The following is a 14,528-nucleotide window of genomic DNA, read 5'->3' as shown; positions in this document are numbered from 1 at the left end:
CTTTCTAGGAATGTTAGAGCCTCAATGATGCAATTTTCTCACTCATCCAAACAATAAATGTATAGGCCTACATGAATTGCCTCAATAGTGCCTCATATGTAGAAACACCAGCATTTACAAACAATTGGCTGGCAGTATGCAATCTGAGGACTGGAAGCAGCAGCCTCATTGCATCATTATATGCCAAATAGAGTCTGTCCAGACTACTTTTCCTGTAGCTCCACCAGAGATGAGCTGTATACATTGGAGTACAGAACACTCTAAATTACATTTTACAGTTGCAGAACACATACTAAACTTGCGCAGCAATATGTTGGCCTGAGCATACAGCTTACAGCACTGTCTGTATATGTCTCTGTCATCGTTTAAATCATCAGTTATAAAGTGACCAAGATATTTAATTTCCATACATGATATGAGAGGATTATTACACAATTGGAAAACTGGGAAAATTAACTTCTTACAACCATGACATTTTTTTTTTTACATTCAATTTAATATCATAATCCTTGCCATACTGTGAGCAAACCCTCAATAATAAGGACTTAGACTGACCAGTAGTAGTAGTAATTGTAAAATTACAAGATTGGCAAACGTGTTTTACACACACACACACACACACACACACACACACACACACACACACACACACACACACACACACACACACACACACACACACACACACACAAAGAGAGAGCAGGCTGTTTCACTTTAATAAATAAACCACTGTCAATAAAAGCCATTTTATCTCTCATCTCAGTCCCACAGTGTGTTTGTTTGTGTGGGTCCCGGAGGACCGAGGGGCCACAAGAGAAATTTACCGGGAGCTGCTGAGCATTTATCAACCTGCCACAGAGGGGTCACAACAAATAACTGCGCCACACTTCACCACAATCCACATTAACCTACCAATGTCTTTACAGCTGTCTGGTAAAATGTGTCTTGTTAATAGGATGTGTGTAAGTGTAAGAAAGATAGACTGAAGTCATACTTTAGTGTTCCATTATACCAGATCTAAATTGAAATACAGTATTGATTGATCATCACTAAACAACACTAAATTAACTAAATCAACTAGCAACAACTTATTTCAATTACATTTAATCCCAATTTAACATCAAAGAACAAATTCTGCCACCACATTATACTGTAAATTGTGTACAACAAAAATGTTTAAATTAAAAATTGATCTTACTGACTGTATGATTCAAGGCTGGCAAAAGAAATGTCCGTGAGAAGCAAAAGGCACTGCTAAAATTCCATAAAAAAACTGTTTAAACTTTAAATCTGTATTCCCTTTTCTTTCCAGGAAACATACATATACTATGTCTGTCTATTCTTATGCAAAATGCATTTACAAGGACTGTGATGTAAAACCTATGATGAAGTACTGCACATTAATGTTATTACATGGCTTAGACAAGAATCTATCACTGTCAGACATGTTTTTTAAAAAAAGAAAACAAATTATATAGTTATGCTTCTTTAATGTGAACAAATCCCCCCCACAGCCTGAAGTGCCTTGAGTTACACATTGGCCCTTTAACTTGAAAAGGTCAGGCACACGCTGTTTACAGCTTAGTTACAGTTCAGTCAATTCAGAGCAGACACAGAGGTCAAAGTGGTGAGACAAAGATTACAGTTGGCAACCCACTGTGCAGTGCACGTACTCTGGAGAATGTTGAAGAGCCTTGTTTGTACCATTGGGTTACACAGAACCAGAGTATGTTTACAACCTGTGCTTTTTAACAACCCTGCTCAAAGTGTGGCTGGGTTAGCTCAGTTGGTAGAGCAGGGGCACATATATAGAGGTGTATACCTCGGTGCAGAAGGTCCAGGGTTCAAGTCTGACTTGAGACAATTTCTTGCATGTCATCCCCTTCGCTCTCCCTTTTCATAGCCATCTGTTCTTTCCATTAGAGGCTGAAATGCCCCAAAATAATCTTTAAAAAAAAACAACCTCCCCTTCAAACTACCTTCAAGTTTGTTTCAGTTAGCTGTATTCATTTTTCGCAAAAGAGGACTACAGGACTGTTGAGGTCATGTAAATGTCAACACTGGGAACGATGCAAGAAGTTAAAGCACAACAAAGGCAGGCATTTTGTGAAGTTATTACATTTATTTCATGACACTTGTCTGTTCACTTTTCTGCATTTAAACAAATAAAGGACCCTTTAACTGAATCTTTGGTTAGATTGCATTAACTCTCTTGTTCAAATGTGTATTTGTAGCTAAATTATTATAAATTGTGAATGTGTCAGTTCATCTCCCCAAGTCCTTCTCTAATATAACACACCAGTTTCCCTGGTCATGGTAGCTGCTCTGCACATGGACTCCAGCCTCCTGACCACACAGCTGCTCCAGCTCCCCCTGCTGGAACACGTGGTAATAGCGGTGATAAACGGGCGCCGGGCTGCTCTCCGACTCCAACTTTAGAGTAGAACTGGAGGTCTGACTGGTGTCGCAACTTGGACTGGGTTTAGAGACATCACTGGTGTCAAGATGTGATCCAGAAGACATGTTGGAGTCAAAGCCTGGACTGGGATCAGGGTTACCGTCTAATTTGGCTATGGAACTCAAACTATAGGCTGAGCAAGTGTTACCTGAAGTCTTTTTAGACATCTCTTTCCTTCTATCCTTCTTCCCACCTTCTCCTGATTTTTCCTCCACTCGTTTTTTCCCCTCTTTCAGATGCCAGGGAACCAAAAGGTCCTGCGTGTTAAATGCTGTGCGGTTGGTGTGCACACTAAGTTTGCCATCAGACACATCTTGCATGTTTTCTACAGGCCTGTAGATGTCTTCTGAACGTCTGCTGCTATGGATACTCAATTTCTCGTGAGGTTCCTGGCTTTCTTCTGGTGTGTTTTCAGTGGCGCTGGGGTCCTCAGGATGCTCTTTGTTCTGGTCTTTGAGGTACTTGGACCTCTGCTGGTTGTACTCTTGTTCAAAAGCCCAAACGTAGATGAGCACTCGACCTCCGGGCTTCAGAAGTCTCACTAGCTCCTTCACTGCTGCCAGCCGACGCTCCTACAACACACAAACTATTTATTTGACCATTTCTATCACATACTGCTAAGTAACCCAATATACTCATAAACTAACACAGGAACAGAAATTAGCTTTAATTTGTGTTTGCTTTGCTACAGCATCACAAGGCATGTGGTGGCTAGGCAAAGCACTCTAATAAAGGATTATAAACAATTGCTTGATTTAAGGCATAATACTAATAATACATTTTTATTTATAGTAATAATAATTTCCCATCTTAAGAATAATACAACAATGACAATTTCAGTGTCACCAAATACAAATCAGTGACGTTCAGAGCCACACACTCCATCCCAACAGTTCCTGAACCATAAGAAAGTACAACTTTGAGAGCAGAGGGATTTGTCCCAAATTTGGATCCATGTCCCAGGAGCTAAAACTTGAAAAAGCTTCCTGTAGTAAAGTTCCTGAGACCCTAAAAAGATTCCAGTGGTTCCTGCAGTCTAAAAAAAAATACATTATGAGGTCAAGTGATGAACAATTTAATGATGTGCTTGTTTTTTTTATGTGGGTTCATCTTTCAGAAACGTTGCTATATTGTTTTGGGTTTTTTCTTAGAAATGTACACCAGTGTGTACCTGTGTGGAGAAGTGGTGTATGACAGCTATAGAGATGCAGGCATCACAGGAGGATGTTCGCAGAGGGACACTGAGAGCATCGGATACAAACGCCTGGAAACCCCTCTCTGCACAAATTTGGACAAGAGCAACGCTACGGTCACAACCAACCTGAAAAGAAACACACACACAAAATGATTCACAAACAGGAGCACAAGGTACAGTAGAACAGTACACAAGGTACAGTAGAACAGTACAAGGTCCAAACAAGAAGACATGCGGTGTGTCTTATTTTCAGTTGAATGTAAGGATGCATTTATTTTTGTGAGATGAGAAAAAGTCCAGAGACAGAATGGCAAATGAATAAAAAAAGGAATATGAGCAAAAGACATATGGATTACATACAGAGAATGAAAGAAAAACGGAGAAATGCAGTAAGTGGATAAAAGTATAAATTAAGGAAGTTGGAAAGAAGAAAGAAGTAAAAGGAAGAGGAGAAAGGAGGTGGGGGATTGGATGACAGTAATAATCATTCTTAACACATTTTGTCTGACAGACAAATTCAAGCAAGCTTCTTATGACCTCGTCCCAAAAGAGACAGAGGTGATAAGAGATAGTGAGAAATACTACACTCAATCTGTTACTCAAATGCAAACACACAAAGGTCAACCTTTTTCATTTGAATTGAAACCGGGAAGGTTAGCAGTGTTAATCTTCAACAGGAGAGGACAAAAGGAAAATGCAGAGGGAATGAAACAAATTTAAGAGAGAAAAATGGCAAGATTCAACTCAGTAATGATTCATCACGGTTACAGTCGGAGTCAGGATAAGCTGCTTACACGCACTTCCAAATCCCAAACATGAATATCCCAGTGTGCATACGTAAACAGAACATTTAGGATATTGCCATGGAAACTGAGCTAATACAAACAATGACAACCAGCAAACATCAGAGCAAGAACACGGGCCTCAGCACTGAGGATATCATCCCTAGACTGTGTATTATTTAGCTCATTTTAGAGGAGACATGATGTTTACACAACTTAAAAAGTGATTACAGATATTTCCCTTCATGTGAACATAACTTGCTGTAGAACCAAAGCATTAACCACATGGTAAATAAGTTAACAGCAGCTTCTTGTCCAAGGAAAGTGTAATGACGCAAACCGTTGAAAATTATTTTTTTCAGATCCATATCTTGCAATAGAGACTTTATTTAAAGGAATTGTTCACATATATGCCTTCTTTCTAAGTGTGAGAGGATACATTTAAATATAAATTTCATGTCTACATTTTAAGTAAAGCACTAGTGGGAGGTTGGTGTGTCAGGGCCATTAAAGAAAAAAGGGAAAACCGGTAGCCTGCCTCTCTCCAAATAGAGAAAATGCACCTACCAACACCTATAAAGTGGACTTATTTACTCTCCTATCATGTTTAAATAGTTCCAGCAGGTAACTCTCCTTAAAACCATAAATTGTTGTTTTATGTTTTTGTCTGTGAATGAATTACATAAAGAAGATACACAGTATACTAGTGACATCTTAAAAAGTTTTGATGGGTGTATTTTTTTTCTCTTGGGAGTCATATCGGTCTTCTCATCTAACCATCGGAAAGAAACCAAATAAGGGTATTTCGAAAGCCTTACCAAAATATGTTTCATTTTTACAACAAAGACTAGCCTTATAGCCTTGATGTAATCTCCATCAAACTAGTAAAAAAAGAAAGAAAAAAAAAGGCCTCTGCCACCTTGTCCTCCTCTGAAGTAGCAGCAGAGGAGTTCTACCTCATTCTGCAGTTATGACATGTTTCTGTACATAAATGACTTTGTGTGGGATTTTACAGTGGGAATAATCTAAGAAGCAGTAGCAATAAAAACAGAATGGAAAAGGAAATTTCCCCACAGGGATCATGGAAGTATCACAGAATTACAGACATCATTATTGTAACACATGATGACACTCACTGCAATCACGTCTGGGTTGACACCCAGGTATTTGCCATTTCCACAGCCCACATCGGCCAGCACGCTGCCAGGTGGGAGCGATGACAGGAAGTGGCAAACACGAGGCCAGGGGGAGTGGCGAGTGCCGCTGAAGTGGGAGGCGATGGCGTCGTACACCCGGTGCACATACTCCTCCTCCAGAAGGGCTGCGTCGGCATGGCAACAGGGTAGTGAGGGAGGAGACGGCGGAGAGGGTGCTACCTGACTGTCACAGGCAGAGTGGAAGGCTGAAAGGAGAGACAAAGAGAGAGAGAGAGAGAGAGAGAGAGAGAGAGAGAGAGAGAGAGAGAGAGAGAGAGAGAGAGAGAGAGAGAGAAAAGAAGGGGTTGAATGGTAAGTTAAATGTGACCATCAGACTGTATATAATTAACAGGTGGTGATAAACAGGAGGGTTTTGAAGAGTTTTTTCCCTAAATTTTGGCTTTGGTTATCAAACACACTAGGGCTGGGTCAAAATAATTGACTCTTTGATTAAAATCTTAATTTGAGTGATCTGATATCGATTAGTACAATTCCAAAATCAATCTTTTAATGTTTGCCTTTTCGCCATGAATGTATAAGGGCATCACGTGACACACACAGGGCTTTCAAGCACTGCTACTTAGCGCAACACCTGAAAAGCACTGCGAACATATCACTCCGCCCAAGTAGCAGAAGTAGCAGTGCTTCACCTTCTGAGAATATAGTTCCCAGTTTGTATACGGTTAGAAGATGGCTGTGTCTCATGTGACCTTGTTATTTGTACACGCTGTGACTATACAAATCACAACATGTAAACAGGAAAATGTTGGCGTTATTTTGTCACTTATTGGGAGCAGTAGGCTAGATGGAGCCGGTTACCTCCAGGATCTGTGCTAAGCTAGGCTAGCGGTGGGTGCGTAGATGAGAAGGGTATGTATGGACTTATCTAACTGGGGGGATACGGTGAATAAGCTAAAGTCCCAATAAGTCGGCGTGTTCCTTTAACTGTAAAGACCAGAAGTATTCTTTTTTTAAATTTTTTATTAATTTGTCAGAGAGAGGGCTTTTTCATCGTTTACCATGTTATAGATAAGATTAAGATTTATTTTATTTATTAGGACAATGCATATTAATCAACATTTCTGTAAATGTGGCAGTGTTAGCCAGCCAGTTGAAGAGCGGTTTTTGAAGAATGTTCTTCAACTTGGTCACTCTACTCACTGGCTGTAGTTTACAGTTGCTCTACGTTGTGTGGTCTGCTGTAGTTTGTCAGTGACTGTCATGCTAGTCCTGGTTAAGTAAAAACTACTTTAAACAAACCTTTGGGGGGGTCAACTCTTAATGTAAACATTAACCTGTTGCATTATAGAAAATATTTGAGTTTGCTTCCTGCTTGTACAATTTACAGCATAAGTTATCTGAGCATCTCTTTTATATCCAAGCAAAATTAGTATTATAACTGAAACTAATTGATATCAAATCAGAAATGTAATCAAATCTGGACCTGGTGAATCGGAATCGAATCGATTAGGGAAGTCACTGGCGATACCCAGCCCTAAAACATACTGTGTGCTTTATTATGACCTTGCAAGACTCTCACCACATCGGCAGGGTTCATGTCTAATCTTGCGGAAAGTGAATGAAGTGCGGGTGCCCCTCTTGTTCAAAGTGAGATTGCTGCGAGTCCCGAGGTCAGGCTTATGAGCAGGGGATTGTGGGTCGCAGACTGGCACCATGTCAAACTTTCGAGGAGTTATCCTGAGAGAAGATAAGAGACAGTTGTAGTAGTGGTTGACTATCTTGAATCTGTGAAGTTGGTGTGCTTTATGTGCACACCAGAAGATGTGGATATGACCCAAACTTGAGCCGGTCACTGGTTTAAAAAAAAAAAAGTTTTTCAAATGTGGTAAAAGGTCCACAGACAGACTTATTATGACTTAGTATTGTAACCCAGAGAGACATCATAAATTCAGTTTTTTTGTGCGACCCTTCAACAGAATAGAATAAAAGACCTGGCTGTCACTCCTCCATTAATAGACCTAAAGTTCACGTCGAGATAAACGGACTCCTAGCGGGGGGGGGAAGAACGATCCATCTGACACAGTTGAGCTCACCCATGTGTCCAGAGGTATCTGCTCTCTCCCTTCATCACCAGGAGGCTCCGTCCTGGCAACACCACAGCAACTATACGACCATCGGGATGACGGAACTCCATCACCGTCTGCATTTAAAATAGGAAAATGATATGAACACTGAGGTAATCACTCACTCTTTCACGCACAAACATATACCGTTCCATGCATCGCTCCTTATTATTCTGTAGCTGCTACAGCCATGTAATTGCTGATAATCAGTATCAAACCTCAATACTTTATACTACCAATTGTGTCCGTATCTTCGAGTACCAAAAAATGCGTCATCAAATTCTCAGTCTTATTTACTTTTATTCTCCAAAAGGATATTGCCGGATTTAATTATTGGTTTGAATTCAGTTTTGATCACTTTAGAGTCCAATTAGGCCATGTTGCTGTACAGCTGTTTTAGTTTATGACAAATGGTAATAACAATCCAGTAGTTATGCATCATATTGAGTGTTCATAGATATTGTTAATGCAGTGTTATTGAACAAATGCCGGTATTGCTGCCAAATGTTTTCTTTTAAAAACAAACTAGTATTACACTACCAAAGAACTGTAACATCAATCAATAAAAAAAATAAAATAGAAACACCTTACAAACATGAAACCTTTTTTCTTAAGATTGTTTTTTGGGCATTTTATGCCCTTATTTCTGACAGGACAGCTTAGAGACTTGAAGGGGGAGAGAGAGGGGATGACATGCAGCAAAGGGCCACAGGTCGGAGTTGAACCCGTGGCCGCTGCGTCGAGGACTAAGCCTCCTTGTATGGGTGTGCGCTCTACCAGGTAAGCTACCCAGGCACCCACCTTTTTTCCTTTTAGTCAAGAGTTTTGAATGACGACACCCAGAGGGAAAAAAAATAAAACACACACTGCTTGCTCTCTCACAAACAACGAGCAGAAGCTTCTCCACCCCAGCGTTGGTGTTTGATCCTGATGTTTCCTTACAGGGCATAACAGCATGAGCTCTGCTGGGAAATTACTTCTACACAATTTCAAACTGCATCCCTCCAACTTCTGACAGCAGGAAAATTGGATTTTGAGTGAGTGAGTGAGTGAGTGAGTGAGTGAGTGAGTGAGTGAGTGAGTGAGTGAGTGAAAGAAAGAAAGAGAGAGAGATATAAGTGTTTGCAATGTACATGCAACACCAGCAAATGACCTGATCTTCGCCTCAAACCACAACAGGCAGGACTGTGCTGTTCCCAACTGTGGAGTATTGATTAAGTTATATTAGTTAAGTTACCAGAGTTTTTTTGTGTGCATATTCTTGTTAACTTTATGGTTGAATAAAGGATGAGTTTGCATAAATAAAAAGGTTTACATTATGAGGACATAATGTTTAAACATACTTGTGCTCAATACATCTTCATATTGATATTGCGTCAGCCTTTGTCTCTAAGCACCTGATATAATATGCCTCCTGTACACTTTTTGTAGCTCAAAATCGTCCCTGAAGAGCTCTGACAAAGAACACATGTTATGCACTACACAAAAACTGCTGTCTGTCAGTCTGTGTGTGTGACAGATGACAGCTGATTGCTAATACAGCCCCTGCTTTTTAGACAAGCAGTGACAGATGGGTGTTCATCTACAGCAGTCACCCTGCAGAGACGAAAACCAGCATCCCAGTACCAGGTGACAGCATCTAGTCACACCTGGAGTAGTCAAGCAAAACCCACTTTTTTTAAGAAAGAAAATCTGTATCTCTACTGTTCATTAACTATTCAAAAAATGTCTCACCACCAGGGCGACAACTCTAAAACAGTCACTGACTACATACTGTATCAACTGAAGGCCAGAATGAGATTATGACAGCATACAGTATAAGTATGTCAGGGAGAGAGAAAAGAAAATAGATGTAGCTAGCAAGGTGATTAAATGTTCCCAGTAACACAGTAAGTTGCAAGGACACCAAACCCAAACATACTGTTGCACTCACTCATCTCTACAAGTTGTGATTCATCTGAGACAGATGAATCACACAGGTCAGTGAAGTGAAGGTTAATTTCATTGATCGAAACCCGACAAAGAAAGGGGTTTTCTTCGGACCAACACTTTTCATCTTTAAATGTGTAACTTTCATTTGAATTGTTGATGGATGCTGTGGTGAGTATTTATCGGGACAGAATGGAGGGGGTTGTGGAAAACACTTACCTTTGCCCCCAGGCTTAGTGACAGAATGGTGTCCTCAAAGGCAGAGTGAGTGTCCACGTGAGGAGGAATGCCTGAAAATATTATAAAACATACATGTAGAATTTAAATAGTTGGACCAGTCAAAATGCATCACGGTTCTTTAAAATATAAAAGTGTTTAGTTTTAACTTGCTGATGGACACCATTGGACCTTTAATGTGTGACACTGAAATCATTCTGACATTTAAAAGGCCCCATGGCATGAAAATTTCACTTTATGAGTGTTTTTTAACATAAATATGCGTTCCCCCAGCCTGCCTATGGTCCCGCAGTGGCTAGAAATGGTGATAGGTGTAAACTGAGCCCTGGGTATTCTGCTCTGCCTTTGAGAAAATGAAAGCTCAGATGAGCCGATCTGGAATCTTGCTACTTATGAGGTCATAAGGAGCAAGGTTACCTCCCCTTTCTCTGCTTTGCCCGCCCAGAGAATTTGGCCCACCGATGAGAGAGAGATATCATGGCTTTCAAACGAGCAAAGTGGCAGTTGGTCAAGGCCACACGCCCACCCTCCACCTTGCCCCCCCTCTCTCCTCCTCAATAGCATTTAAAGCTACAGACACAGAAATGGCACATCCTAAGGAAAGCTCATTGTGGGACTGGCTCTAGTGGCTGTAATTCTGCACCAAGGCTGAATTTCAGGAAAGAGACTTCAGACACAGTATTAGGGGACCACTAGGGTCTATATAAAAGCATCCAAAGAGCAGCATGTCATAGGACCTTTAATAATACATTTGACTTCATGTGCTTGAGCATGAAAAATATGCATAATTAATAACTATTACTTATCTTATTTCTTATTATATTTCAGCCCTGAAAGGTTTGCCAGTACTGTAAATGTATTAACAAACGACTCAAAAGACTTTCATCAGTCCTCATCGATGCATGTTGGAAAGGTTTTGCTGGCACCTTGTGGTATAAGTCGATACAATCTAAATGCGTGCCTATATTTTGTTAGAACATTCAACTGAGTGGTTTAAATAACCACAGGGTCTGGATACCCAATAAGCCTACTTTCAGTTTCTCAATCTTTTACTTGACGTCATCTCCACATACAGTGTAGCCAAAGCCTCTGCAATAAATAAACGGCACCACATTAATTAAAAATATCTGTATTTGTATCTGTCTGTGGTTCCCACAGCTCTCTGCAAGGCCCCCTGGACACGCCATGTCTCTTTTAAATCTTGCAGCTTACCAGATAAAATGTTTTTGATTAGGTATTGACTAATCACGCAGAGAATTAGTTAATCCACCAAATATTAAATTCCTGAACCGCTCCGAGGTAAAAACATTGATATTTTTGGGATTTACTCATCGGTATAAACTATTTCTTTTTTTAAATAACATTGCATATGTTCAGTTTTTTTACTAGCGGCCACTTACTCCACATGTTGTCATGTTTACAAAGCCTTGATGATAACCTGGGAAACTTATCCAAGTTTGTGATAAGATACAGGTGAGTCATTAGAGCCACGACTGGAATAACTCACCCTGTCCAGACTCATACTGGTTGACAGTCAGCTGGTCTGGCATGATGTCAATGTGTTTGTTCTTTACACACTGCTCCAGAACTGGTAGACACTCCTGAGGAATACCTGGACACACACACACACACACACACACACACACACACACACACACACACACACACACACACACACACACAATGTATTATCTTATGGCACACTGTCCAATACATGAGTTGTGGGTGAAATATAGTAATATGGAGATATCGTACTGTATTTTCTATGTAAAAAAAAAAAAAAAATAGGCAAAATATTGACAAAATGGCAAAATCTGTACGACCCATAAACCTTTTTATAAGAGCAAGCTTACCTGCAGCTAATGGCTTGTCCTTATCCACATTGTTGTTGTCGTAGCGAAATTCAAAGCCATAATGTTTGACTCTTCTATGCTTCAGAGCTTTTTGAGCTAAAAGGCATAATAATGAAGTTAGCACATCAGGTTAGCAAAGAGGTTCAATTTCTTGTATTTCTTATCAAAAAATTGTATAGAATAGTTTTGTACATTAAAACGATACATTATTCATGATTCATTAAGAATATAATCTAATGTGTGTATTGGCACACAATTTTACATTTACTTAAATTCTTAAATTTAACTGTAAATGCGTGATTTGAAAGACGCATCACTGCCTGGAAAACAAAAAACAATCAAGACTCTATTCTTACTAATGGTAACAGTGATGTTAGGCTCAATGTTAAAGACTTAGGTTTATGATCAAGTTCCTGGGTAACTACTTAACAACTTAAGCCAGACACAAACCGATAAAGCACATTATGCAGCCCCTCACCAGTGACATCCTCATTAGTAGACGACCAGTCAATGGCAGCTAGCAGCACAGCCTCCTCCTCCAGAGACACAAAATTCTCCACCAAGACTAATCCCTCTGGCAAAGGAACAGATCCCTCCTTTTCACAGGTTACTGCAAAACAGAACATACAGTAAGGATCGCACTACTGGCTACAAAACAGATATTTCTTATCAGACATGATTTCAGAGCATTAAGCACACAAAACAAATGGCTTTAGTTATCCAACTTACTGTTAAAATGTACAGTAAACAATGCTTCAAACGACTATAGCAGATCTTACAGTAACTTATGCTTGCATCTGGGGTGTCAATGTTTAAGGCCAAGGTTTAGGTACCTGAGTCAACATAACTTAGGTAGAGTGTTACACTGTTCTCTCCACATTGAAGCTTTTTCCCATTGAGGTGGATGTGGGCTTTCCGAGCGCTCTCTTCAGATCTGGAAACAGATTGACAATAAGTAAGTGAGTTTTAAACCAAAATGAACGGCTTAACGACTTCAAATAACTTTCTCGTGTGATATAGGCCTAGTATTGTCCACACAGCACCTGTATGTGACAAAAGCATAGGGCTTGTGAGGATGCATGATTAGTGTCTCCAGCTCTCCCATCTCATTCAGCACTGCAGACAGCTCCTCTCGACTAACGCCGTTCCCCAGGCCACCATTAGCCACCACCAAACTCTGAGGAAGAGACAGAGGTTCATTTTATACAGATCAGTTTAACAACAAAACAATTGGAAAGATGGCATCCAAGACAGGCTGATCACTGTTTAAGAAATAACTGTATTAAATGAATGAATATCTTCTTCCCCCAGGCTGTCAGTCTACTGAACACCTCACAGTCATCCAACACTCAAAAACACCTTAGTCAACCAACACAATGTCTTATATTTTTTGTCTTTGTCTGCATTTATGTTTTTTTGTTTTCCTACTCTGGTCCTGAAGACACATTATTTTATGTTAATTTTATTGTTTACAGTTGAAAAGATAACTAAACATAAACTGTGTTGTAACCAGACTGTTATTTCCTCATAATAACGCCCTGCAATCCAAGATACACGTACACACTTTACAGTTCACTTCTAAGTTCTTCATTTACTATCTTCTTATGACATCCATATTCTGTTGTCATTATATTTAAAGTGTCAAAGACGTAGGATACAATATACCAAAGTATTCATTGTGCAAATATAACTGAGCTTTATGAACTGATTAAGACTTGTGTTGGGAGACGCATTGTGTCATCATTTTAGGTTAGAAAATCGATCTCAGTTGTAAGACAGCAAATAACAAGTCACCTAAAGCCTGAGCCATGAGCTGAAAATCAACTTTGAGTTGTATGTATTGCGTAAAATAGCCGTAAATCAGTACATTTTAGAAGAAGTAAGCTAGAAAAAGCTACATTGGCTAGCTCTCTTCGCTGCCTGCCAGCTGCCACTTCCTGTTTATAAATGTTTATTTTCTGTTACCTTGGTAGGCTGCAGTGCTGTACTAATGCCTTCATGTTTCAGCAAAGTGTGACTGGCTTTTAACTGTTTACGAAAAACTTTCTTGTCCTCCTTACTCCTCCTGACGGCTTTCACGTTGTTTCTCACACTAGCATCCATGGTACGTCATTTTATTTTGTCCGGGTGCAACAAGCACCAAACACATGTTCCCGACGATTCTCTTCTCAGGAAAGCGGCAACAGCACAGTTTCTTCTTCTTCTTCTTTAGAGTTTAACGGCAGTTGGCATCCAAGTCGTTGCATTACTGCCTCTTATTGACAATTTCTCAATATCTATTTATTCAGACCAATACACTACAATTTCCTAAAAACAACAGTACCTTTCAAAAACGCAAATAGATATTTCCTTCCATTCATAATAACACCACTTTCAAGGACATCTGTAATCCTGAGTTCACCTAAACCTAATTTCCATAGTCCAGCAAACATAACCCCTCTTTCTCGGACATATTTCCTGCATGACATCAATACATGCTCCACTGTCTCCATTACCTCACATACATTGCACAGGCCAGTCGGATGTTTCCCTAATATAAAAAGTGTAACATTTAATCTACTGTAACCTATTCTCAGTCTACTGACAATTACTTGTTCTTGTCGGTTAAACCCACTGTAACTCATCCCTACTTGGCCTACCTTAGCCTGAATCATATGCAATTTTCTCCCCTTATTTCCACCATCCCAATACTGTTGCCACTGTCTGGAAATTTCTTCCCACACAATGCTTTTCCCCTCTGACTTTGATAGTTTAGTATTCAGTTCCACAGCACCCTTCTTAACCGCCTCCTTTG

The 14,528-nt window shown here is 39.9% G+C and overlaps 1 protein-coding gene across 1 annotated transcript; it reads right to left on the bottom strand.

The window, feature by feature from the left end:
* Nucleotides 1–2,102: 2,102 nt before the first annotated feature.
* Nucleotides 2,103–13,965, bottom strand: alkbh8 (alkB homolog 8, tRNA methyltransferase). The gene is made up of 12 exons (XM_028573121.1): nt 13,700–13,965; nt 12,778–12,911; nt 12,568–12,668; nt 12,213–12,344; nt 11,735–11,830; nt 11,389–11,493; nt 9,864–9,934; nt 7,686–7,792; nt 7,172–7,329; nt 5,572–5,837; nt 3,630–3,779; nt 2,103–3,030 (listed from the first exon to the last, which is right to left on the bottom strand). The coding sequence occupies exons 1-12, from the start codon at nt 13,835–13,837 to the stop codon at nt 2,266–2,268; spliced, it is 2,223 nt and encodes a 740-aa protein (XP_028428922.1). The 5' UTR covers nt 13,838–13,965; the 3' UTR covers nt 2,103–2,265.
* Nucleotides 13,966–14,528: the final 563 nt, after the last annotated feature.

Source organism: Perca flavescens, chromosome 3, assembly GCF_004354835.1.
Source record: "Perca flavescens isolate YP-PL-M2 chromosome 3, PFLA_1.0, whole genome shotgun sequence".
NCBI lineage: Eukaryota > Metazoa > Chordata > Actinopteri > Perciformes > Percidae > Perca > Perca flavescens.
This window is presented reverse-complemented; position numbering and strand designations above follow the sequence as displayed.